Source organism: Cetorhinus maximus, chromosome 12 (genome assembly GCF_964194155.1).
Source record: "Cetorhinus maximus chromosome 12, sCetMax3.hap1.1, whole genome shotgun sequence".
Taxonomy (NCBI): Eukaryota; Metazoa; Chordata; class Chondrichthyes; order Lamniformes; family Cetorhinidae; genus Cetorhinus; species Cetorhinus maximus.
In genome coordinates, this window is record NC_135890.1 from 124,844,639 (window position 1) to 124,871,996 (window position 27,358).

The window sequence follows — 27,358 nt, forward strand, 5'->3', positions numbered from 1 at the left end:
GCTGAATGAGGCCTTTAAGTGGCCATTAATTGACCACTTCAGGGCCTCAATTGGCCCAAGGGCGGGTGAGCTGCTTGATGTTTCCTCCATTCCCTGTAAAATTTCAGACAGGTCAGAGACAGGTGGGCAGGCACTGGGAAAGCCACCCACTGGATTTTGCATGATATCTGCCTTCAAACTCGTCAGCAGGGGGGTGTAAAATACAGCCCAGGTCTCTCACCCCCCCCCAACTTAAACCAGGTTATATTTTACCCCTTCTATTTTTTCTTAGTTCTGATGAAGAGTCATTCGGACTCGAAACAGTAACTGTGTTCCTCTCCGCAGATGCTGTCAGACCTGCTGAGTTTTTCCAGGTATTTTTGTTTTTGCTCTCTATTCCTGAGCCCTCTTTAAAATTGTACCATTTAGCTTATATTACCTCTCCTCAATCCACCTGCCCAAAATACATCACTTTACACCTCTCTATGTTAGCTTTCAGCTGCCTTGTGTCACCAATCTGTCTGTGTCCTCCTGAATTCTATTCCTTTCTGCCTGTTTGCTATTTTTCCAAGTTTTTTGGCGATTGCAAACCTGTATACCCAAGTTCAAGTTATTAATATAGATCAAAAAGAGCAGGGAACACCATAGTAAACTTCCCCCAACACTAACTAAGACAAGTCCTCTGGACCTGATGGGTTGCATCCTCGGATATTAAAGGAAGTAGTTAGAGATAGTGGATGCACTGGTAGTAATCTTCCAAGAATCCTTAGATCCTGGAAAAGTCCCAGAGGTTTGGAAAACTGCCAATGTAAAACCCTTATTCAAAAAGGGAGGGAGACAAAAAACAGGTAACTATAGGCCAATTGACTTAACGTCTGTTGTTGGGAAAATGTTAGAGTCTATTGTAAAGGATGTAATAGCAGAGCATTTAGAAATATATAATATAATCAAGCAGAGTCAGCAAGGCTTCATGAAGGGGAAATCATGCCTGACAAATTTATTAAAATTTTTTGAGGAGGTAATAAGCAGGATAGATAAAGGGGATCCAGCAGATGTAATATATTTGGATTTCCAAAAGGTGTTCGATAAGATACCACACATAAGGCTACTTAATAAGATAAGAGCACATGGTGTTGGGGGTAGTATATTAGCATGAATAGAAGATTGGCTAACTAATAGAAGACAGAGAGTTGGGATAAGTGGGCCATTTTCAGGATGGCAACCTGTAACTAGTGGAGTACCACAGGAATCAGTGCTGGGCTACAATTATTTACATTATATATTAATGACTTGGATGAGAGAAGTGAATGTATTATTGCCAAGTTTGCGGATGACACAAAAATAGGTGGGAAGGCAAGTGGCGAGGGTGACACTAAGAGTCTACAGAGGGATATAGACAGGTTAAGTAAGTGGGCAAAAGTTTGGCAGATGGAATATAATGTGGGAAAATGTGAGGTTATGCACTTTGGCAGGGAGAATAGAGGAGCTGAATATTATTTAAATGGAGAAAGTCTGCAGAAAGCTGCAGCACAGAGGGATTTGGCGTTTCTCGTGCATGGATCCCAAAAAGCTAACATAGAAGTTCAGCAAGCAATAGGGAAGGCAAATGGAATGTTGGCTTTTATTTCAAAGGGAATGAAGTATAAATGGGATGGTCAAATGGGCAGATAATTGGCAGATGGAATTTAACCCTGAAACATGTGAGGTGATACACTTTGGAAGGAGTAATTTGACAAGGAAGTATTCAATGAACGGCATGACACTAGGAAGTTCCGAGAAACAGAGGGATCTTGGTGTGTGTGTCCATAGATCTCTGAAGGCGGAGGGGCATGTTAGTGGGGGTGAAAAAGGCATATGGGACACTTGCCTTTATCAATCGAGGCATAGATTACAAAAGTAGGGAGGTTATGTTGGAGTTGTATAGAACCTTGGTGAGGCCACAGCTGGAGTACTGTGTGCAGTTCTGGTCACCACATTATAGGAAGGATGTGATTGCACTGGAGGGGGTGCAGAGGAGATTCACCAGGATGTTGCCTGGGATGAAACATTTAAGTTATGAAGAGAGGTTGGTTAGACTTGGGTTGTTTTCGTTGGAGCAGGGAAGACTGAGGGCGACCTGATCGAGGTGTACAAGATTATGAGGGGCATGGACAGGGTGGATAGGGAGCAACTGTTCCCCTTAGTTGAAGGGTCAGTCACGAGGGGACACAAGTTCAAGGTGAGAGGCAGGAGGTTTAGGGGGATGTGAGCAAAAACCTTTTTACCTAGAGGGTGGTGATGGTCTGGAATGCACTGCCTGGGAGGGTGGTGGAGGCGGATTGCCTCACATCCTTTAAAAAGTACTTGGATGAGCACTTGGCACGTCATAACATTCAAGGCTATGGACCAAGTGCTGGTAAGTGGGATTAGGTAGGTAGGTCAGGTGTTTCTCATGTGTCGGTGCTGACTCGATGGGCCGAAGGGTGTCTTATGCACTGTGTGGGCAGAATTTTGCCCTTGATGGGCAGGTGGGCCCCACTGGCTCGGTGGCGAGCGGGCAGCCGATCGCCGCCGCCGAAACGGGCCCCGCCGCCATTTTGAGTGGGCGGGCCAATTAAGGCCTGCACAGTGGGCCACCCGACGGGAAGCTCTATGCGCTTCCTGTGCGAGGGTGGGGGGAGAGGGATTCCCCTACGGTCAAAGTGCGCTCTTTCACACATGCGCACGAAAGAGCGCACATCTCCCTGAGACTAAGTGCTGTCTCAAGGGGAGCGCTAAAAGTTTTATAAACTTAAAAAATAGAAAATTTTAAAAATTATTAACATGTCCCCCTCATGTGACAATGTCACATGAGATGGGACATGTTGATAAATATCACATAAAGTTTATTAAAGTTTTTTAAAACAGACATGAAACCTCATCCCGCCAGTGGATGAGGTTTGATGTTTTTTCAGAAGCCCGCTGGGGCTCTTGGCCTGTCTACCAGCTTTAAGGTTGGACGGGCAGGGCCTTTAATTGGCTTAATTATCCTGTCAATGGCTTCAATTGGCCATTGAGAGGTCAGCGGGTAGACAGCTTATTTCGCTGTCTGTCCGCCTTCCTGAATATTAGAGGTGTCAGCTGTGGCTCAGTTCATAGCACCCTCGCCTTTGAATCAGAGGGTTGTGGGTTCATGTCCCACTCCCGGAAACCAAGAACTGTGATTGTACTCGAAAGAGTTGCAATCTGTGACTGTTGATAACTCGAAAGAGTTTCCTGAATATTTAAATGGGGCGGGATGACGTCGGGGGTTCCCTAACACCTGAAGCAAGGGAACTGCAGATCAGCGAAAGGAAACCACTCTTCTAATCATGTAGATTTTTTCAATCCCAGTTTAAAGCAGTCCTTCCACATTCAGCAAGCTCATTGAAGAATCCCTCAATCTTTTCTCTCAACATACCTATAATTATAATAATTAGTTCCATCACTCAAGTGGAAGGGAAGTGGACAGCAGACACTTCACTGTTTTCAAAGGGTTTACTAGACCAGATCTGAAACAAAGCCCAGTAGAGTTTTTGTCCAGCATGATATCCTAAATGTTGCATCAAAGAGAGACAAATTCTGTCTAATTTAAAAGAGACAACAACTTTCATTTAAATGCAACCCTTAAATGAAATAAAATGTCACAAGGTGCCACACAGAAGTGTAATCAGGCAAATATTGATACTAGACCAAGGTGGGAGATATTAGGAGAGGCTTAATTAAAGATTTTTTTTAAGGAGAGTCTTAAAGGAGGGAGAGGGAGGCAGAGAGATTTAGGGAGGTATTCCAGAACATAGAGCCTAAATGGCTGAAAGGGTGGCTGAAGGGAGTAGAAGATGCTCAACAGACCAGAGTCGGAGAAGTGCGAATATCTCGATGCATTGTAGGGCTGCAGGAGGTTACAGAGATAGGGAGCTGGATTTTCAAATGCTACTGGGGGCGCGAAAGGTTGCTAGCACGCATTGAAAAGTACATTCCTGGAGGATGTCACTGGATCACGATGCCTCCGGAACTTGGTGTGATTTTCAAAGGGAGGGCAGGAGGGGGGAAGCTGGCAGCCCTCACATCTCCAGTGAACTGTTTGTTGATCTCATTGATGAGCTCATTCACAGGCATTTTTAAATTTTCAATTAGGAGGCATGGGAAATTCACAGTGTCTAGGAGAGGATGCCGTTGTCATGAACACAGTGGGGAGCTATGAGGACTAATGGATACTCTGGTCAACAAATTTAAGCAATGGAAATTTATACTCAGTTGCTCGGTCAATGCCACAGAGCTGCCTCATTGGTGCTGTGAGGCTTGTATTTGTGAACAGTGAGTGGTGGGACTCCTGAGAGGGATGTGAAGCTGCTGACAAGTATATTCCTGCTTGTTAATATAAATCAAAAATTAATGTAATTGTTTGTTGCATTTCAAATTAAATCTCTGACAAAGTTTTAATTTCCTTGCTCATGGCCTCCTGCAAAATCCATTTTTACTTTCATTGTTGACCTGTTGAGTGGCCTCCAGGAAGCTGTGAGTTTTGTTACCAATTATTCAGTAATTTTACATTTTTGAGATTGAACTTTTGAATTTGTTGTAGGCCACTTACCAACTCTTTATGACTTCCATTTTGACGATGTGAAACTGAAATGGATTCCCTGGACCCAGCTTGTGCCCAAATACACCCATGATCCTCAAGTCAAATTTATAGATATTCTTGGTAAGTTTTTGTCTTCTTGAACCAGGGATCAGTTGTGCAATGTGTTTGATACTGGACTTTTATTAAAGCACCCAGAATGATCTAAGTCTATTCTATCTGCTGTTATGGGACACGTTTATGTGGATTAAATTCAATTCCTAGTGGGCATCAGCTGAAAATTCAAACCTAGTGCATCACTAATTGGCAATGTTCCTCATACTCTAAGGGTGGCTGGTTTGGGAAATGGGAAATACCACATAGATGTTCTGATGGTGGGGCTGAGAAACATTATGGGCACAGTTACAACACTGACATCTACCCAACAATGTGGAAAATTGCCCAGGTGTGTCCTGTCCACAAAAAGCAGGACAAATCCAATCCAGCCAATTATAACCCATCAGTCTACTCTCAATCATCAGCAAAGTAATGCAAGGTGTCATTCACAGTGCTATCAAGCAGCACTTACTCAGCAATAGCTAGTTCACCATTGCTCAATTTGGATTCCGCCAAGCCCACTCAGCTTTAACCCTCATTACAGCCTTGGTCCAAACATGGACAAAAGAGCTGAATTTCAGAGGTGAGGTGAGAGTGACTGCCCTTGACATCAAAGCAGCTTTTGACCGAGTGTGACATCAAGGAGTCCTGGCAAAATTGAAATCAATGGGACTCGGGGAAAAACTCTCTGCTGACTGGAGTCATACCTAGCACAAAAGGACATGGTTGTGGTGTTGGAGACCAATCATCTCATCCTCAGGACATCAATGAAGATGCTCCTCTAGATAGTATCCTAAATTCTTCCATCATAAGATTAGAAGTGGGGATGTTTGTATAAAGATTGCACGATGTTCAGAAATTCGCAACTCCTCAGATAGCCTATGGAGCAGTCCATGCTAATGTGCATGGAGACCTGACAACATCCAAGCTTGGGCTGAAAAGTGACGTTACATTTGCGCCACACAAGTGCCAAGCAATGACCATCTCCAACAAGAGATTATCTAACCGTTTCTCCTTGACATTCAATGGCATTTCATGCTTGGATTCTTTCACCATCAACATTCTGTGAGTTACTATCGATCAGAAACTTAACTGTTGGGAACACCGCCATCTTCAAGTTCCCTTCCAAATCACACATCATCCTGACATGGAACTATATTGCCATTCCTTCACTATCGCTGGGTCAAAATCCAGGAATTCTTTCCTTACACCACATGGACTGCAGCTTAAGAAAGCAGCTCACCACTAGTACCTTCTCAAAGGCTGTTAGGGATGGGCAATAAATGCTGGCCTTGCCAGCGATGCTCAGATCCTATTCATGAATTTTTAAAAAGCAGTGAAGGGAGCTTTACTCTAGCTGTGTCCTGGGAGCATTTGGTGAGCGCAAACAAGGTTTATAATTAAATTCTATAAAGAAACTTTCTGATTTGCATTACAGAGTAAGTATAATTATGTGTTTGGAGATAAAGATCCAATTTACATGAATAACCTAATTTACTTTAGACTTGCTGATCCCCTGTGGCATTGCTCAAGTGTAGTCTTCAGCTGAAGTGGACTTAGAGTATGCAGGGTAATTGAACCAGGGTAAGCAGATGTAATTCAGTGGTCATTTTAAAGTAATTCATTCAGCCCTTGTTTATATATTTTCATTATATAAATTCCTATGTCAACATTTATAATGGAAACTGCCTAGATGAACCAGTCACACTTGAATTCTGTCCTGTTCCTCCAATAGCTGCATTGCTGTCTCTGGGGAGGATGTAATTGCCATTTAAACATAAGAATTTATAATAAGAAAAATTGACAGGAAGTGTTCTCGGATGTAAGATTTTTAATATATGTAAATATTAAGACAAACCAACATGTTTTGCCACATTTAAATCTTGCTTAATCATTTCTAGTTCCTACTGTCGATACAGCACGTGTCAATTGGCTGCTTCAACTGATGGTGAAAATTAGACATCCTGTACTGCTTGTGGGAGAATCTGGTACTTCCAAGACTGCCACAACACAGAATTTCCTTAAGAAGCTGAACACAGAAGTTAATGTACGTACCAGTGTTTTAATGCCTTCACATCCTGTCACTTTGTTCCTTCATGGAGAGAAGTTTGCAGTGAATTCTCCCAGGGGTTGGTACTAGGACCATTGCATTTCTTGTTATATAAATGATCTGGACCTAGGTGTGGGTGTGCAGTTTAGAAATATGCAGGTGATGCAAAATTTAGCAATATCATAAATAGTGAACGGGATAGTAACAGACTTCAGGAGGACACAGACAGACTGGAGAAATGGGCAGACACATGGTGGATGCAGTTTAATTTGGATAAGTGTGAAGTGACGCACTTGGTGAGAGACAATACAGAGGGACAGAATAATCTAAATGGTATTAATGGGGGTGGGGAGGGGGTTGCGTGGAGGGTGGGGTGACACAAAATCAGAGGGACCTGGGGGTGAATCTTCACAAATGCTAGAAGGTGGCACGGAAAGTTGATAAGGTGGTTGAGAAAGCGAATGGGGCATGTGGCTCTGTAATTAGAGCCATTGAATACAAAAACAAGGAAGCCATGCTGACCTTTACAAAACCGTGATGAAGCCTCAGCTGGAAGATTGTGCACAATTCTGGGCACTACAGTTTAGGAAAATGTTAAGGCCCCGGGGAGGGTACAGAGGAGGTTTACCAGCTAGATACCAGGGATGAGGGAGTTCAGTTATGTGGAGAGATGGAGAAACTGGAATTATTCTCCTTAAAAGAGAGAGAAGATGAAAGGGAGATTTGATAGAGACATTCAAAATAATGAGGAGTTTTGATTGAACAAGTAGGCAGAAACTGTTCCTTTTGGCAAGTGGGATGGTAATCAGGGGGCATAGATTTAAAATAATTGGCAAAAGAACTGAAGGGGAAATAAGGAGAAATTTCCCCATACAGAGACTTGTTAAAATCTGGAATACACTGAAAGAGTGGTGGAATCAGATTCCACAGACGGCTCAAAAGACAGTTGGACATGCAGGATTGTGGGACAAAAGCTAGGGTGTGGGACTAAATTGGATAGCTCTTTCAAAGAGCTGACACAGGCATGATGGGCTGAATGGCTACATTTTGTGCTGTAAGATTCTATGATTCCTCCAATCTCTCTCTCTAACTATCGCTCATTTTAGTTGACAATTTAAGGAGTTTTAAAAAAGTTTGCTTGATCAATCAGCTATTGTTGACGATCAACTTCTCATCTCGTACCACCTCGATGGATGTACAAAGAAACCTAGAGGCAAATGTAGAGAAACGAACCAAAGTTACCTATGGACCACCTATGGGAAAGCGTCTCTTAGTCTTCATTGATGATATGAACATGCCACGGGTAAGTGGGATATTTGTTGCTTTATTATAAATTAGACAATGAAGAGATCTTTCTAAAGTGTATATTCTCTTGCACAATAGTACACTGATCACTTTAAGTTACAACCTAAAACGACAGGAAGTAGTGATAGTGTACATTGAAAGTAAACTGTCACATGGATGGTATGGAAATAACTGAATGTATAAAATATTTAAAAAGTGATCCCATTGTTTATCTTTTAGCTTGTAAGCTGTCGTAATCACGCGATTTCAGTGTGCTCAGCAATATTCTGAGTCACTAACAACAACCATTTAAAAAAAGGTATTAGTGTGGTTACCATGAGAGGGGTTTGGTAGAGGGGAGTGCATGGGTTGGGTGGTTAAAACCAGCTCATTTGAAGGAATTCCTGTCATACCCACTGGGGTAGATTTCCAGTCAGTTAAGAAATAAGGGCAGGAGTAGACCACGATGCCCCTTGAGTCTGCTCTGCCATCCAATACAATTATGGCTGATCTTTTGCCTCAACTCCACTTTCCTACCTGCTTCCCATATTGTCACACTTGGCACCATTATATGGCGAGGATGATCAATAGCTGACAGGAAAATACAACATAGTTCCCCATAGTGAAAGAGGATTACAGGATCAATAGCTAGAATTCAGAGAGGCTCTTTCAGTTATTGGGTTAACCCAGGCTCTGAGTGGCATTCTCCTGCCTTCTGTGGAGAGCCAGAAAAGTATTAAGACCAGTAAAACATCAAAGTTAGCCAACAGTCCATGCTGAGAAGGCCATAAATGGAGTCCCGAAGCACATGGGTTAGAACATCAGCAGTTGAGTATCACAGGTGATGGGGATAGAGCTCAGCTGAATCCCACTGTATCAAAGCAGGAAGGGCAACAAGGAAAGTGTATCAATCGTTAACACAATATGTTCTTCCCATTTCCAGGGAAAAGATCACTTCTGAAAACAGTAAGACCAACAATTATGAAAACAAATAGCAGTTATTTAAAAAAAAAAATTCTTTCATGGGATGTGAGCATTGCTGACAAGGCCAGCCCATCAGTATTTGCCCTCTAGAAGGTGGTTGTGAGTCGCCTTTTTGAACCACTGCAGTCCATCTGGTGTAGGTACACCCTAGCACTATTAGGAAGAGAGTTCCAGGATTTTGAGAATTTTGAGAGTCCAGCGACAGTGGAGACATATATGGGAAGTAACAACATGAAGCAGAGTCCTGAAGGTCATCAGCTCCAGGCCTCATTACAGCCTTGGTTCAAACATGGACAAAAGAGCACCAGAGGTGAAGTGAGAGTGACTGCCCTTGACATCAAGGCAGCATTTGACCAAGTGTGGCATCAAGGAGCCCTAGCAAAACTGGAGTCAATGGAAATCAGGGGAAAAACTCTCCGCTGGTTTGTGTCATACGTAGCGCAAAGGAAAATGGTTGTGGTTATTGGTGGTCAATCATCTCAGTTCCAGGACATCACTACAGAAGCTCTTCAGGGTAGTGTCCTAGGCCCAACCATCTTCAGCTGCTTCATCAATGACCTTCCTTCCATCCTGAGGTCAGATGGGGATGTTCACTAATGATTGCACAATGTTCAGCACCATTTGCTTCTCTTCAGATACTGAAGCAGTCCATGCCAAATGCAGAAAGACCTGGACAGTATCCAAACTTGGGCTGACAAGTGGCAAGTGACATTCGCGCCATACAAGTGCCAGGCAATGACCATCTCCAACAAGAGAGAATCTAACCATTGCCCTTTGACATTTAATGGCATTACCACTGGGTCAAAACCCAGGAGCTCCCTCCCTAACAGCACTGTGGGTGCTACATCACGTGGACTGCAGTGGTTCAAGAAGGCAGCACACCACCATCTTCTCGAGGGCAGTTAGGAATGGGCAATAAATGCTGGCCTAGCCAGCGATGCCCACATCCCATAAACGAATAAAAAATAAATTGATAATTCACCTGAAACGTCAGCCTGTATTTTCTCTTTATAGATGTGGGCAGAACAACTGTGTATCTTCAGCAGTTTCTGTTTTGACAGGAATTAAGTCTACATTCTTTAAATTCAGATTATTTTGTTAACCAGTAAGGCTTTCCATCTGTTATTTATAACACAATTAAAATTCTTTGCTGAAGTTGTAAACTCTCTCATACAGCCAATTTAGTGCATGAGGCGTAACATTTTTAAAAATATTCTTTTATGGGATCTGGGCATCATTGGCCAGGCTAACATTTGTTGCCCATCCCTATTGCCCTTGAACTAAATGGCCATTTCAGAGGGCAATAAAGAGTCAACCACATTGCTGTGCAATTGGAGTCATATGTAGGCCAGACCAAGTAAGGATGGTAGATTTCCTTCCTTAAAGGGCATTAGTTAACTAGACTAGATTTTTTTAATGACAATTAATGATAGTTTCATGGACACTACTACTGCCACAATTAGTTTTCAATTCCAGATTTATTAATTGAAGTCAAATTCTATCTGCTGCTGTGGGGGGATTTGAACCTATGTGTCGGAGAGCATTACTAGTCTAGTGACATTACCATTGTGCCACCATCTCTGCTAAATGGTAGGGGATCAAAAATCAGGTGGGTTGTGAATTGGATGCACTGACCACACCATCTTGCAAAACTCTGACTGGGAGCATTGAATTTACCCCTTCAAAATTTAGCAAGGGTTCTAATGGAATGTGACAAAGTGAAACTAATTTAACTTTGCTGTACATGTCAATAATTCAGCACTTCCTGCCTAATTTAGATGATTTCCTCCTAAAATCACTTCTTTGTTTCAAAACTGAGTTAACTTTGTTGATTGTTGAAAACTAGGTTGATGAATATGGCACACAACAACCCATAGCCCTGCTGAAACTTCTCCTGGAGAAAGGTGGAATGTACGATCGTGCTAAGGAACTGAACTATAAAATCCTGAAAGACCTGGGCTTTGTTGCTGCAATGGGAAAAGCAGGAGGTGGACGTAATGAAGTGGACCCTAGATTTATCTCGCTCTTTTGTGTTTTCAACGTAACATTCCCAGCGGAGGAATCACTGTTTTCAATTTATGCTTCAATCCTTAAAGGTCATACCATGGTAAGTTTTTGAAAAAGAAACCAATTCATATATTGTTCATTTTGGCAGAAAGCCTTCTATTAAAGAATAATGTTTAACTCTACGTTGCAGCTTAATGACTACATTCTTTTTCAGGAATTCCGTGCAGAAACTCAGATAAGCACTGGTTATCAGAGCCTCTCTTGATGGTTCTATAGGGAAACCGAATCATAGAACTAGAAAGGTCCCAATGGTTGATCCCTGATTTATCCTGAGTTAGCTGAGCAAGGGCTGGACAGTGATGGGAGTGCTCACAGGGTTGACTGTACAACTGAATAAAATATTGGTCCAGAATTTGGTGGAGTGGGACATCTCATGGCATACTCAGTTACAGTTGTTCCCAAGAACACTTCAAACACTGTCCAAACACTTCAGCTCAAAATTTTATTTTGCTGCATTTGCGAGCTGCTAACAGCATAGCGAGAGAAATGGGGTATTTGGGACCTTGGTAATCAATGGAACAAACAGCTTATCACCTTCAACAATGAGATCTAAAGATTGAGAAATAAGCAGAGGAAGGACTAAGTGGAAGGGTTAAATAGAGTAGGTGAATTCAATGTCAAATTAGAGAAATAAAGAGAAGAAAGATTGGATTTAAGAGAGAGAAAAAAGACAAAAAGTAAAACGAAAAATTAAAAATTAAAAAAATTGATATTTTTAAAATCATCAGCAACAATTCATTACCTGAATGAATGTGACCCCTGTGATGTGACAATAAAGGTAGGGACCCATTTGTCTAACTGAAAAAGGAAGAGGGACAAAAAAAAGGGAGAGCATTGCTGTGTTCTTAAAAAGATCACTGCTTGTTATACAGACTTTCGTAGAAGAACTTCAAGCCATTTGCATCAAGATGACGTCCGCTACTCTACAGTTGTACAATTTGATTGTACAAGAGTTGCCTCCAACTCCTTCGAAATTTCACTACATCTTCAATCTGCGAGACCTATCCAGAGTGTACAGTGGACTTGTCCTTGCAACTCCTGAGAGGTGAGGATTAAAGGGCTGTGTTGTTCAATTTTATTTTATTGAAGGTTATTATCTTAACTATTATCTTGCCATGTGTCATTTGTGGTTCAGTTGGTAACCCAATTGCCTTTGAGTCACAAGGTTCCGGTTTCAAGTTCCGGGGTGGAATTTTCCAGTCCCCCCCGTGGTGAGTTAAATGGTGGCGGTGTGGGGAACAATGCGGCCGGAGCCGAAAAATTGGTTTCCCGCCAGTGTGAAATGATGGTGGGAATGTACACTTCATCCCGTCATGGCAGGTTGCCATTCCTGCCAGAGGCTGGCGTGAAACTGTTTTGCATCTCGTTAATGGGATGCAGATGAAGGCCTGACCAGAATTGTCCCCCCACCACCGTCTGATTTTTTTGCGCTGTCAGTGGGATATCCCGCCGGTCCGGAACATGTCCAGACCAACATGGCGTGCACATGTTGAGACTTACCTGAAGAAGGCCTGGGGCAGCCTGTGGAGATCGGAAGATCGAGGCCTCAGGCGATTGTGGATCCAGGAACATCACGTGCAGCAGTGGGTGGGTGGAGCATCAGCCACTTGGATATTCTCGCTGCAGTTGCTTCCAGGAGGTGGATCTTCAGCTGCAGGTGGGCTGCTACAGGGGGTGCTGTTGGGCGGCGATGGTGCTCAGGGTTGGGGAGGGGGGATTAGACAGGGAGGAGAGGAATGAAGAGGTGGGGCAGGTGTGGAGGCCTGGAGAGAGGCGGGCAAGGTTGGGGTGATAGGGAAAAGAGAATGATACTGCGGGGATCATGGAATGGGTGAGCTGGTATGGAGCAGGAGGGTGGGAAGGGCCATGCTAGAGAGCAGGTGGGAGATACAATTATGCAGGTGGGAATGGGCATGATGGCAGTGTGCAGGTGTGAACGGGCATGGGGTGGGGTAGAGGGGAAAGGGGTTCAGATGGAGGGGTCTTTGGTGTCAACTGATGAGTCTTGGGGGACATAATGAGGGGGACATATTAGGGCTAGGAAGGGATGGTGAAGGTTAAAGGGGGCAGCGGGAGCCGGTAGGGTAGGAGGGTGAGGGTTTGCTGATGACCGGTGAAAGGCAGTAAGGATTGTTGGAGGGGATATGGAAGGAGAAGCAGATTCTGGGGGTCAGCAGAATGAGGTGGGGGGCGCAGATCTACTGTAATTGGGGTGGGTCAGTTGGGAAGATAGGGAACATGGACATTCCCCTGCACAGGATGGAGGGTGATGGGGACGGGTCGAAGGGTAACTGTGGGAAGGTCAAATGTTACACCTGGGGGTGTCGGTGGTTATTTGGGGAGAGGGTGTGGGTCATGGGGGAAGGGGTAAAGGCATTGGATTGAACGTCGAGGGTAACGACAACTATGGCTGCTCGCAACTATGCAGAGCCTCGTGGTGGAGATCTCGAGGTGCTGCATGAGAGTTGGGTCATTGGGGGTGGGTGGGGATGCAGGTCATCTCAACTGGACAACTGAAGGGAAACCCCAGCATGTAGTATTTACAATGCTAGGGTGTTGGAGCAGATGAATGTGTGAAGGACAAAGGCTCAGCATGCACGGGAGACTTCTTGCACATGACTCGCATGGGCTCTGGCAAATACCTTTGCCTTCCTGCAGATGCTTGAGTCTGGGGGACATAGACCCAGCCAGGGGTGTCCCTCTGAAGATGGTGGGGGTTGCGGGGGGCAGTCTAAGGACTGTGAATCACCAATAAACCACATCAGACCTCATTAAAGTGCAAGTGTACTCTATTTACAAAAGTGTCATAACATTAACAATCATAGTGCACCTGTGCAACCACACGTGAAATCAAAACTTCTTAATTTTACGTTCCCTACCACTTCTTCTAAGTGCTCCCCTGACATCCGCAGCAGGGGTGAAGGCAGCCTGCTGACCAGTTTGCCCTGTTGTCTTGGATGACCCTGGCGGCCGTCCTCTGAAGAAGGTCCCGGTTTACTTTGGCAGTCTTGGTGTGGGGCAGCTGCTCCATCTGCGTTCACAGAGGACGAAGCTGAAGGGGTCACGTGCAAAGGCCGGACACCCCAGAAAGTCCTGAGTGCAGGTTTCGGGGGTGTCCAATGATTGCTCCTCCTCCCTTTGTGTGCCCGAGGGTCCTTGCCTGACTCTGGCACCACTTCATCAGCGAGCAGACAGATGGACTCCTCCGCTTCACATGCCACTCTTTTGAGGGCCTCCAACACCTCTGCCTGGTGTTCCCCTGCCTCTTGCAGTATCCCCAGCATCTCGTGGAAAGCCCATCCCAGAGACTCATCATCCGACTTGGACGTTGCAGATGCCTCCTCCCCATCAGTCCTCTAAGTGCCGGTGAGCTTGGCTGACCCTACTTCCTCCTCTTGTGGACATGTGTTCATGCAATGACCACCAGAATGAGAGACCCTACCTGAACTACCCATAATACCCACCAAGGTGTGTGTCTCTGCGCTGGTCGAGGGTGCACTGCTTTGACGTCCCTATAGGTGCACTTCCTTCCTCCTCCCCAATGTCTTCGGTCCTCTGTGGGTTGCAGAAACTGCTGGACAGAGTTTCCTCTTGTTCCCGCGCCCTTTTCCTGCTAGCACCTGTAAGTGAGAGAGGAGCGAGCAAGTGACTGCATGAGCTGCCTTCAACATGGGGGAATGCATGGCCCTTAGGTTTCTATGTGACATGCTTGGATCCTTACTGGATGGAGGCTGCCTGCCAACCTCTCCTTGTTATTGGTGGGCAACCTCCTCCTTCAAAGGTGGGTAAGTTGATTTCCAGGCACCTTTTAAATATGGTGCTTGGATATGACAGCAGGGCATGCACCATCCAGCCCGCCCTGCTGCGAATACATTGGGAAACTCCCGACCGCATAATTAATTAGGCCGGCATTGCGTGATGCACAAATTCCCACTGGCCTCCATGGCAGGAGATAACCCCAGTTCCCGCCCTGACCGCAGGACGTAGTCCGGAATGGAAAATCCCACCCCCAGTCTAGGATTTGAGCTTAAAAATGAAGGCTGACAATCTCGTGTAGTACTGAGGGTGTGCTGCACAGTTGGAGGTTTTGGATGAAATATTAAACTGCCTTGCCAAGTGGATGTCTCGAAGAACAGGGGAGTTATCCCTGGTGTCCTGCAAAAACTTATCCTTGGTCACAAAAACTGACTATCTGGTCATTAACACATTGCAGTTTGTGGGAATTTGCTGAGAGCAAATTGGCTGCTGTGTTTCCTACATAATAACAGTGACTATACTTCAAAAGTACTTCATTGGCTGTAAAGCACTTTGAGATGTCTGGGGTTCATAAATGCAAGTGTTCTTTATTTTTACCTGTGATTGGCTTGGGATCATTAAGGAAAGTAGAAGAAAGGTGCAGCACCTTTCTCATCCTCAACACTTCACATACAACAAAATATTTCTAAAATGTAATCACTGTTACAATGTAGGCAACATCACAGCAAGATTCTACAAATTGCAATGAAATGAATGACAAGGTAATCTAGTTTAATGTTGTTCTTTGAGGCATAAATGTTGGACAGAACAGCAGAAGATTCCCTTCTCTTCTTGGAATAGCTATCAGATACTTTACAGTTACCTCTTGGTCACGGTTTAATGTCTCATCTGAAATCCAACACCCCAGGCACCACAGGACTCCCTTAGTACTTAGTGATAGCTTAGGGTATGCACTGGTGTCTCTGGAATGGGACTTAAACCCATCACCTTCTGACTCACAGTTGAGACTGCTACCCACTGAGCCAAGGTTGGCACCAAATATTTACATGCAAATTGCACCCTTTAAGCCGTCAGGAGAATATTGTAAATATGTTCACCTGCCTTTGACATAACACTTTTAGTACATGTACTGTCAATAGTGTGACAATGCTGTTGGGAAAAGGTCTATTTTCTACTCTAATTTAATTTCTGTGTTTAGTGTCTATACTCTGCTTTGGAGTTGTTTCTATTTTTATTATCTCATCAATTGCATCTCACAACCCCGATCCCCCTCTGGTTACCTGACAGCGAAAGGTGCAGTGGTGTAGTGTAATGGCACTGGACTGGGATCCCACACTCCATGCGTACCTGCTTCACCCTTGCCTCATCCCTGACTCTGCAGTCTCATTCAGGGACTCTCTGCATGTTGCTCTCCGTTTCTTACAGCCATAGCTCCCAAAACTGTCAGGCTGCACCATCTGCTGGGCAAAAGAATACAAACCCAGGACAAGGCAAGTATGTGATTGTCAAATGTGATTGTCTGCAGATGTCAGGTTAGAGATAGAGAAACCTCGCCAAGAAAAGGAATTAATCATTCATTCGCTTTATTAAGGCTTTTAAAAATATACATATTTTTAGAGGACCAATGTTTATTGTCCATATCATCATTGTTGAGTCTTGGCTCAATTCTGTTCTTTCTCAATGTTTAAATCTCCTGGTTTTGGTCAATTTTAATCACCTTGGACATTTTACTGTGTTAAAGGTGTTACATAGGAACAGGAGGAGGCCATTGGGCCCCTCAAGCCTGTTCAGTCATTCAATTAGATCATGGCTGATCTGTACCTCAATTTACCCACCTGTACTCCATATCCCTCCATACCTTTACCAAACAAAATTCTATCAACCCCAGGCTAGAAAGCTCCAACAGCCCTCCAGCACCCACAGCCTTTTGGGGGAGAGAGTTCCAGATATTATTACCCTCTGTGTGAAGAAGCACTTTCTGATTTTCCCTCCCAAATGACAAGTATATTTTGAAGATTGTACCTCCTTGTTCTGGATTCCCCCACCAGAGAAAATAGTTTCTTTGTATCTATCCTGTCAAATCCTTTTATCATTAACACTTCAATCAGATCATCGATTAATCTTTTAAACTCAAGTTTCTGCCAAATTTATGCAATTTGCCCTCATAATTTAAGCTTAAACTGTGGTATCATTCTGGTGATCTGCCCTGCACCTACTCTAAGGCCATTGTATCTTTCCTGAATGCCCAGGACCTGAGCTGTTATATGAATGTAACTTGTTGGTTTTTAACTTCTATTATTTGTCACCAAACATATCACATAACTTCTTCCTCTGTCATCCCAATTCTCTTCTAATCACTAGTTGTGGTTCCCTGCTGAAATTAGCTGGCTCATTTTCTACTGGGATCTAATCTGGTACTTCCCTGGTTTGTGCAGTTCAGTCCCAACCCAAGTGCTTGATCTTTGTGGGGGTACCAAGCAACTTTCTTGAAATGTAATTTGGCTCATATCTGTTTAATTAATGATTTATTTGTATTCCTGAGTGGCCTTCGTGTTGGTGGAACCGCTACAGCATTAGGCATATAGCAGAAGGAGGAGCTCTTTGAGTCCCTCAAGCCTGCTCCACTGCTCAGGTAGATGATGGCTGATGTGTGCTTCAACTCCATTTACCTGCCCTAGCTCTATATCCCTGATAGCCTTACCCAACAAAAATTTAGCGGTCCTTGATTTGGAAAGTTCCAATTGTCTCCCAGCATTCAACGGAGGAGTGAGTTCCAGATTTCTGCCTTCTTCATATAAGATTGATTATTTGTTCATTTATTAACTTGTACTCACAATTACTCTTGCCCTTCCAATATTTGCTAAGGTTTCAGACAGTTGGACAGATGGTCAGACTCTGGAGGAATGAATGTCTTCGAGTGTTCCATGACAGGCTCATTAATGAAGTAGACAAAAAGCTGGTTAGTATAAAAATCAACTGAGGGATCCAACAGTGACATTGGACTGAATTTTCCCAGCCCTATGGCAATGGGCTGGGTGGTGGGTGGGCTGGCAATATGATGGGACAAAGTGTCAATAAGAGATAAGCCTGATGCCTTCCCGCCACCATGGCATATTACATGCTGGGCAGCCAATTGAACAATTTAATGGCCCAATTAAGACACTTCCCACTCCCTGCAGGCATTTTGCATAGGTCGGGACGATCCATCATCACGTTGGGTGACCACCAGATAAACCGTAATGCTCTCCCGCTGTGTTCACTGGTTGGGTCCTCTTTAATGGGTGCTCCATGACCTACAGAAGGGTCTCCTGCAGCCTGTTGCTGCCCCTGCCCCTGTGCCTGAATTGGCGCTGCTGTAAATGCCCCCGTTCTCCAAGGTCGGCTCTTGCTTTCAGCCCAGGCAGTGGGTCTTCATGCTGCTCTGAAAAGTTCAGACCCTTATTTCAGACAATACACATTTCTGCACCATTTTGTGATAACTTTCTCCTCAATGTAGTTATGCAGGTCAACAATATATTAAGACCACAAAATATATTTAAATTTGTGCTACTTAAGCCTACAAAAATATGATTTGTTAAGGTGAATTTTTCTAAAATATATCAAAAATTGCTCACTCAATATCCTTTCCTTTAATTATTTTACATTATTTTTGTATTTTAAGGTTCAAGGCCATATTGCAAAATTAATAGAGGAACACTTCCCAAGTGTTTTGGAGCAAGCCTTAAGGGATCCAATACTGTTTGGAGACTATCGAACTTTCATGAATGACGGAGAACCTCGTATTTATGAAGATATTCAGGATTACGAGGCAGCTAAAGCTCTGTTTCAGGTATACAGTAAAAGCTGACAAATTATTGCAAGAAGGTAAAGCCTGATAATGGCTTTCATTTAAGGAGTCAGTCACAATTTTCATTAGAGCTCAAAGCAATCCACCCCCTTTGAAAAATGTAGTAAAAAATGCATATATTTACAGAGCATCGATATCCCTCACATGCAGTACCTCTGTGACAATAATAATTAGGAATGGTCCTAGCAAGGACCTACAAATCAGAGAAATATTTCATAGTATATTTCTCTGTTGTCTTTGATGCAAAGATTTCAATCGGTGCCACACTGATATTTGAGTTATTTTACTTTGAACGCAGCATCATTGCTAGTTTTGACCAACTTTCTGTCACACCTCTGAGTTCCAGCCTCTTTCCAGAGACTTGAGCATGTGTTTTGTGCTGACATTCTAGTGTAGTGCTGATGGAGTATGGCACTGTCTCAGTTCCTGTATGCCTGCTGAGAGCTGGGTGTTGAAGAACTCATGGCACCAGCTCCCAGTGTCCTGGCTAATATTCCTACTCCACCAAAAACAGATTTAATGATCATTGCTGTTTGTGAGATCTTACTATATACAAAATGGCTGTTGCATTTGCTTACATAACAGCAGCAGCTGTATGCAAAGTAATTCATTGGAAGTGAACATTTTGAGATGTTTCTGAGAAATATGAGAGTAGGTGAATGCAAGTATATTTTATTTGAAACTGAAAGCAATCCAGTCTTCATTTGGAACAAAGTTCTGCTGAAGGGTCATGAGGACTCGAAACGTCAACTCTTTTCTTCTCTGCCGATGCTGCCAGACCTGCTGAGTTTTTCCAGGTAATTCTGTTTTTGTTTTTTCATTTGGAACACCTTTGGTCTGTCCGCAAGCATGACGCAGACCTCCCTGTTGCTTGCCATTTCAACACTCCACCCTGCTCTCATGCCCACATGTCCATCCTTGGCCTGCTGCTCAGCAGTCAGCAGCCTCTGACTAAACTGGCAATGAAGCTCAACGCAAACTGGAGGAACAGCACCTCATCTTCCGACTAGGCACTTTACAGCCTTCCGGACTGAATATTGAGTTCAACAATTTTAGATCATGAACTCTCTCCTCCATCCCCACCCCCTTTCTGATCCCCCTTTTTCCCAATAATTTATATAGATTTTTCTTTTCCCACCTATTTCCATTATTTTTAAATGTATTTCCATCCATTGTTTTATCTCTACCTTTTAGCCTATTTCAATCCCTTCCCCCCACCCCACCCCCACTAGGGATATCTGTACCTTGCTCGTCCTGCTTTCTACCCTTAATGTCACCTATTAGCACATTTCTTAGCTAATATCACCACCGTCAACACCTCTTTGTCCTTTTGTCTATGACATCTTTTGGCAATCTCTGCCTATCACTGGCCCTCTATCCAGGTCTACCTGTCCCACCCCACCCTTAAACCAGCTTATATTTCACCTCTCTTCTATTTTTCCTTAGTTCTGTTGAAGAGTCATACGGACTCGAAATGTTAACTGTGTTCCTCTCCGCAGATGCTGTCAGACCTGTTGAGTTTTTCCAGGTATTTTTATTTTTGTTTTTGCTTTCATTTGGCTTTTAGTGCACTGACAGTATTGCATTCAAGTATAAGAAGTCAATACTTAAATTTGATATATTCTTTAATAGGAAATTTTGGAAGAGTACAATGAATTCAAGGCTCATATGAACTTGGTGTTATTTGACGATGCTCTGGAGCACTTGACCCGTGTTCATCGCATAATCAGAATGGATCGTGGCCATGCCCTGCTTGTTGGTGTTGGTGGATCAGGCAAGCAGTCTCTGACTAAACTGGCTGCATTCACAGCTAACTGCGAGGTAAGCGGCTGTATTCCCTGCACAATACACAGCTCGTATTGTGATAAATGTCACAAGACTGCAATTTATATTAAATGGTGCTATATAAAGGCTGTGAAGAGTGAACATTTCTGTATAGAATACAGCACTGATGAAACCAGCTTATATTTCACCACTTTTCTATTTTTCGTTTGTTCTGTTGAAGAGTCATACAGACTCAAAACGTTAACTGTTCCTCTCCGCAGATGCTGTCAGACCTGCTGAGTTTTTCCAGGTATTTTTATTATTATTATTACTGTAATGTTTCTGTTTTGTTCATATCAGATTTTTGAGATTGTGCTGAGTCGTGGTTATGGGGAAACTAATTTGCGAGATGATTTGAAGGCCCTGTATCTGAAACTGGGTATCGAGAACAAGCCAACAGTCTTCCTCTTTACAGATGCACATGTGGCAGAGGAAGGATTTCTGGAGCTGATAAATAACATGTTAACCTCAGGTAAACTAAGAACAACACTGACCAGTACATTCAAAGGTGGCATGGCTGAAATCGTCCTTGAATGGCTTTCTAGATTCAAATAGTTGGTCTCATGTTGACATTACCATGATGGAGGAAAGTTAACTTAATGAAGCTATCTACTTTTATGCTGTTTCTGTTCTGTAAACATTAGTTGGAAATATTTGTAGTTACATATCAGGCATTGAATATTAAAGTTCAGGGTTGACATAGCCAATAGGAGGAGCAGGAGCATTGATAATTCCTGAAACTGTTTTCTAAAATGTTGAAATATTTAAGATATTCTTGTTCAACTGGTTTTTATGGACCAAATCTTATGTGGAATGGCAATCACCTTGGATTGCCACTCTGCTCCTTTCTACATACCTTGGTCTGGAGCTGCACATTTCTCACCCGGACTTCTGACCTGGGGCCTGTTGAGAAATGTGTAGCATAGTTGCTCCTGGAGGTCTTCAGTGCAGTTCAGGAACGTCGGGGGAATTGAAGCCCTGCCCTCTTTTTACAGCATGAGCTGCCGTAAACCATTAAGTTTAAATGTCCCAGCCAATTTGACAGGGGAGAAGGTTTAGTGTGTAATGTAAGTGGGTAGGATGGGTTGGAGGTTAGGGAGGATGTCGGATGGTTGGGGGCTAGTCGGGGATGGGGTAGTCAGGGGTGGGGGAGTAGTCGGGCGGTTGGGGGTAGTCGGTTGGTCAGGGGGGTAGTCAGAGGTCAGAAGTGTTGGGGAGTAGTTGGGTTGGGAGGGTTGGTGGGGTGGGGTGGGATGGTGTGGTTGGTGGGGCTCCAGTTTGGGGGGGGGGGGGGGGGGGGGGTGTCAGTTATATCATTACCCAGGAGTTATAACTGGTTTTAAACCTTCTAACCTTTCCTGGGTAACTATTCTGCTCAGAGAGTTGGAATCATCCAAAGTCTCTGACTTTAAATTGGAGTTTTGGAGGGTTACAGATGCGGCGTAATTGCCCAACAGAAGTTGAAATCTTCTGGGCAATTCCCATGAAGTTAGTGTCTGGGGACTTCAAAGAACATCTTGCACGGTACAACCCTGTGGTGAACGGAATATCTGGGCCAGTATTTTTATAATTTAATATTATTCAATATAAGTTTTCTATATTTTAAACTTTTTTTTGAATGATCGGCTCTGATTAAATTTCTATCAGATTTGATGATGTCTCACTCTTATCACTAAATGTCCAATCAGATGTACAAGAGTTTGTGATAGTAAAAAAAAGGGTAATAATTTTAGTTTCTCTGACAAACCTGTTCTCGATTGCACCATCAGGTCAACTAAGACAATTCAAATTGTTTGACTGTTTCAACAATAATAAAGCAATACACTGTCTTAAGATTTATAATTGGCTTAATAGATAGCTCTTAGTTTGTTTCTCAATTTTGGGATTGAAAACTAACCTACTTACTGTGGGGTCAGCATTGTGTAACACTGGTGTAGGACTCTGAGAGAGTGTGTTTGTTGAACTGTCCTGAGCTGTAAAGGAGGCTGTAGTGTGAAAGCAAACTGATGGGAATTATTTTTTTATTCTTTTGCAGGAATTGTCCCAGCACTTTTTCCAGATGAGGAGAAGGAGTCTATTTTAGGACAGATAAGAGACGAAGCTATGAAAGCTGGTGCTAGTCCAGCAAAAGAGAGTATCTGGCAGTATTTTGTTAATAAGAGTGCCAGTAATCTGCACATAATACTGGGCATGTCACCTGTTGATGAAACACTACGGAGACGATGCAGAAACTTCCCAGGTCTCTGAAACTTGTTTAGCTGCTATGTCGTAGCTGTGTTTTAATATTTATTTCAGGAACAGATTTTATATTGACATAAACTAAATTGTTGTATGGCAATTGCATTTAATCTGTAACCAAGGTAGGCTAGTGAGGACAATGTTCAAACTACTGTTTTTACTTAAAAGGAACTAATAATATGAAACACAGGATTCTTTCAATGTCTGGGTGTTGCATCATTCAACAGATGGGGTGAATGTGGGCGAGCTGAGCATTGGCAGGGTGTGGGAGGGATGAGCGTGGGCGGCGCGACCATCGGCAGGGTGAGTGTTGGGGGGGTGGGGGGGGCACATGTTGGCTGAGTGTGGGCGTAGTGAGTTTTGCTGAGCGATGTGGGGGTTGGCGGGGTGAGCATGAGTGGGCGAGCGTTGTTGGGGAAAGCTTTGGAGGGCCCGTTTAGTACCAAGCACAGAAAATGCTGGAAATACTCAGCAGGTCAGGTAGTATCTATGGAGTGAAACAGAGGCTGGGATTTTTCAGTGTGCCTCACCAGATTTACCATCCCGCCCATGACAGGCCCCTTCCAAGCCAGAGTTAACATTTTAGGTCAACGACCCTTCCTCAGTTCTGATGAAGGTGGCGCTGCTGAGTACAGAAGAGCTGCCGGCCTCTGATTGACTGGAAGCTCTTGGCGGACACCCGGGGTTATTGATCCCAGGGAAAGCCCTGCTGCTGGCCTGTTGAATGCCTGAGTGGCACAAGATGTGGTGGGCCTTCTCTTAAAGAGGCAATGCAGGGCTCTCTCTGGCTTGCCAGGTGTTAGCCAAGACCTCATTGCCTCCAGAAGATATAACCCCAAATCTCTCAGTCCATTTATTACCTTAGTGGTTATGTTTCTGGAATAGTAAGAATGAGATTCGGACTATTAACCCAGAGAATCTGAGTTTTTATGACACCATGGAAATTTGAGAATTTGAATTCAGTTTTTAAGAAAAATCTGAAAATAAGGAAAACAGTTGGACTCGGTCAAACTGATTGTGAAACTTCAGATGGTTGTAAAAACCCAACTGGTTAATTAATGTCCCTTCAGCAAAGGAAACCTGCCATCCTTACCTAGCCTGGGGCAATATGTGACTCAAGTTCCACACCAGCCTTTTAACTGCTCTCTGAAGTGAACCAGAAAATCACTGAGTGCAGTTGTAACAAACTGGCTGAAGTTCAAAAAGAATAATAAATAATGACCTTACTGATGGCATCCACATCTTGAGAATGGATAAAAAAGAGAGAGCTAACAAAGATTTTAGGCCCCTTTGAAGTATGAAAGCACTGCCTGCTGAATGTCCAAATTCAAGACTATGGTTTTTGGCTCTCAGTGATTTTTTCTGTTTATAAATAGATATTTTTGTAATCTTGTTGCCATTCCATTTCATATTTGTTAAATGGCTCAAAAACTCAATAGACTGCATATTCAGCTGTTAAACAATATAAGAGGTTTTACTTTGATACTTATATATTCTTGCAAACTGCCTGAACCACCTGACCTGTTCTTTGCTGCAAATGTCCAGTTCTCTGACTGAAAGAGATTTCTCTGTTCCAGGTCTGGTGAATAACACTGGCATCGACTGGTTTTTACCTTGGCCTCAACAGGCTCTGCTCGCTGTTGCGCAGTCATTCTTAGGTGAGGAAGAAACAATTTGCTAATCGACCTAATGACAAATACTGGACTGGATTTTCAAAGTGGGGTTGGGAACCTGACACCCAGATGAATTCTAGGTCCTGACTTCGTGCCTGAACTGTGTTGCTCTCAGAACACTATTTTTAAAGGTAAACGGGCTGATTGGGAAGCGAGCAGGGCACCCGATTGGAGGCAACCAGCAACTCCAGGAGGTGGGAGCTGTCTGTCTGACACCAACTGCAAAGGCACACAGCAGCCATTATGGCGGCTGCTGCTGCTTTGCCAAGGAGAGCAGGCAGCTCATGAAAGACCAGAAGGATAAAGATGGTGCAAAGTAACCATGCATACCAAATGGAGCTCAGCCCGGCCCTAATTAACCCTTCAAACATATGAACATACGAACAAGGAGCAGGAATAGGCCACTCGGCCCCTTGACCCTGCTCCGCCATTCAATAAGATCATGGCTGATCTGAATGTAACCTGCCGTCTATCCCTGATACAAATGCCTCAAAAAAAGTACAGATGGAAATCAACTTTACTTTTACCCGCAGTGACCCTAACAGCTGTGCGCTCAGCTGCTTTGCTTTGTCTGGAATAAAGAATGAAAATCCCATTCTGTTCCAGTCAGGCCTTTTAAGCTCCTTAATTGGCGTTAATTGGCGGCAAATTTTTTTTGTTCCCTCTCCCCTACAGTTCCTTTCAAAATTGCAAAAGTGTCCATCCTGGAAAGAAACTTTCAAATTTCAGCCGTCCCTGTTCTCACCTCCACTGGCAATTGAAAATCCAGCCTGCTGTTTCTTCTGTATATAATCATAAATTTGTCAAGTCAACGTGACATTCAGGAAGCATACCAGCTTGTGCGTGTAATGTTAGCTAAATAAGTCCATAAGGCCGTAAGTGGAACACTGAAAGATTCATACAAGGGCATTTTGCATTGCTATCCTTTGCAATATTAAGCTGTACTGCTGAAAGTGAAGTAACTGACTGGGATGGATCTATACTGAGGCTCATTTAATTGTTGTTTTTCATTTCAGGAAAGAATCCAATGATTCCTACTGAACATTTTGAGAATGTGATAGACCATGTGGTTATGGTGCATGGCTCTGTCGAAATGTACAGTCTGCAGTTCCTGCAGAAGCTAAGGCGCAGCAACTATGTTACTCCAAAAAATTACCTGGACTTCATCCATACGTACGCTAGATTACTAGATGAGAAAGATCAATTCATTTTGGGTAGGAGCATATCTTTTGACAAAATAAATACTGAAGCTAGGCGTTTGAAAAAGTATGCTCATGGAGAAAATAAATAATTCTGAGGGGCATGGACATGGTGGATAGGGAGCAGCTGTTCCCCTTAGTTGAAGGGTCAGTCACAAGGGGGCATAAGTTCAAGGTGAGGGGCAGGAGGTTTGGGGGGTATGTGAGGAAAAACCTTTTTACCCAGAGGGTGGTGACGGTCTGGAATGCACTGCCTGGGAGGGTGGTGGAGGCGGGTTGCCTTACATCCTTTAAAAAGTACCTGGATGAGCACTTGGCATGTCATAACATTCAAGGCTATGGGCCATTTGCTGGTAAATGGGATTAGGTAGGTAGGTCAGGTGTTTCTCACGTGTCGGTGCAGACTCGATGGGCCGAAGGGCCTCTTCTGCACTGTGTGATTCTGTGATTCTGATTCTGTGATTCTTTTTTAAATCATTCCAACATTTACTCTTAACTATAAACTTGTTTTCAAAATGTTGACATTTGTTTCATTGTGCTGACATTTAATTGAGCAATGCAGAAAACATAATAAATTCCTTATAGTGCCTTCTACAGCAATAACTTGCCTTGATATAGCATCGATAATGCAGAAACATATCTCAAGGTGCTTCACAGAGACGCATTTAGACAAAAATGGATGCTGAACTGAAGAAGGTGAGGTCAGGAGTGGTGACCAAAGCTTGCTCAAAGAGGTGGGTTTTAAAGAAAATCTGAAAAAGGAGGTAATGGAATTAGGCAGGCAGAGTGATATGGGGAGGGAATTCCCAAGCTTACAGTTCAGACAGCTGAATGCATGGGTGTCAATTGTGTAGCAAAAGGGGTGGGAAGAGGCACTAGATGTTCTGGCTGCAATTGTACAGGTAAGAGGGCCAGCATTTATTGCCCATCCCTAGATGCCCTTGAGAAGGTGGTGGTGAGCTGCCTTCTTGAATCGTGCAGTCCATGTGGTGTAGGTACACCCACAGTGCTGTTAGGGAGGGAGTTCCAGGATTTTGACCCAGCGACAGTGAAGGAACGGCGATATATTTCCAAGTCAGGATGGTGAGTGCCTTGGAGGGGAACTTCCAGGTGGGGGTGTTCCCATCTATCTGCTGCCCTTGTCCTTCTAGATAGTAGTGGTCGTGGGTTTGGAAGGTGCTTTCGACGAAGCCTTGGTGAATTCCTGCAGTGCATCTTGTAGATGGTACACGCTGCTGCTACTGTGCATCGGTGGTGGAGGGAGTGACTGTTTGTGCATGTGGTGCCAATCAAGCAGGCTGCTTTGTCCTGCATGGTGTCAAGCTTCTTGAGTGTCATGGGAGCTGCACTCATCCAGGCAAATGGGGAGTATTCCATTACACTCACGACTTGTGCCTTGTAGATGGTGGACAGAATTTGGGGAGTCAGGAGGCGAGTTTCTCATCACATGATTCCTAGCCTCTAACCTGCTCTTGTAGCCACAGTATTTATATGGCTAGCCCAGTTCAGTTTCTGGTCAAAGGTAGCCCCTGGGCTGTTGATAGTGTGGGATTCAGTGCTGGTAATGCCGTTGAACATCAAGGGCCGATGGTTGGATTCTCTCTTGTTGGAGATAGTCATTGCCTGACATTTGTGTGGCGCGAATGTTTCTTGCCAATTGGCAGCCCAAGCCTTCATATTGTCCAGGTCTTGCTGCATTTGGACATGGACTGCGTCAGTGCCTGAGGAGTTGCAAATGGTGCTGAACATTGTGCAATCATCAGCGAACATCCCCACTTCTGT

General features: G+C 43.8%; 2 protein-coding genes across 2 annotated transcripts in view; one reads left to right on the forward strand and one right to left on the reverse strand.

Moving 5' to 3' along the window:
• Positions 1-27,358, reverse strand: part of eif2b1 (eukaryotic translation initiation factor 2B, subunit 1 alpha) — a 1,065,098-nt gene that overhangs the window by 379,431 nt on the left and 658,309 nt on the right. The window lies entirely within an intron of this gene.
• Positions 1-27,358, forward strand: part of dnah10 (dynein axonemal heavy chain 10) — a 350,590-nt gene that overhangs the window by 214,183 nt on the left and 109,049 nt on the right. The window contains 12 exon segments of the mRNA XM_078554603.1: positions 4,562-4,681; positions 6,556-6,701; positions 7,855-8,007; positions 10,819-11,079; positions 11,912-12,084; positions 17,661-17,754; positions 18,457-18,624; positions 20,275-20,463; positions 20,767-20,938; positions 22,502-22,705; positions 24,282-24,362; positions 25,394-25,591. Coding sequence (XP_078410729.1) covers positions 4,562-4,681; positions 6,556-6,701; positions 7,855-8,007; positions 10,819-11,079; positions 11,912-12,084; positions 17,661-17,754; positions 18,457-18,624; positions 20,275-20,463; positions 20,767-20,938; positions 22,502-22,705; positions 24,282-24,362; positions 25,394-25,591 — 1,959 coding nt within the window.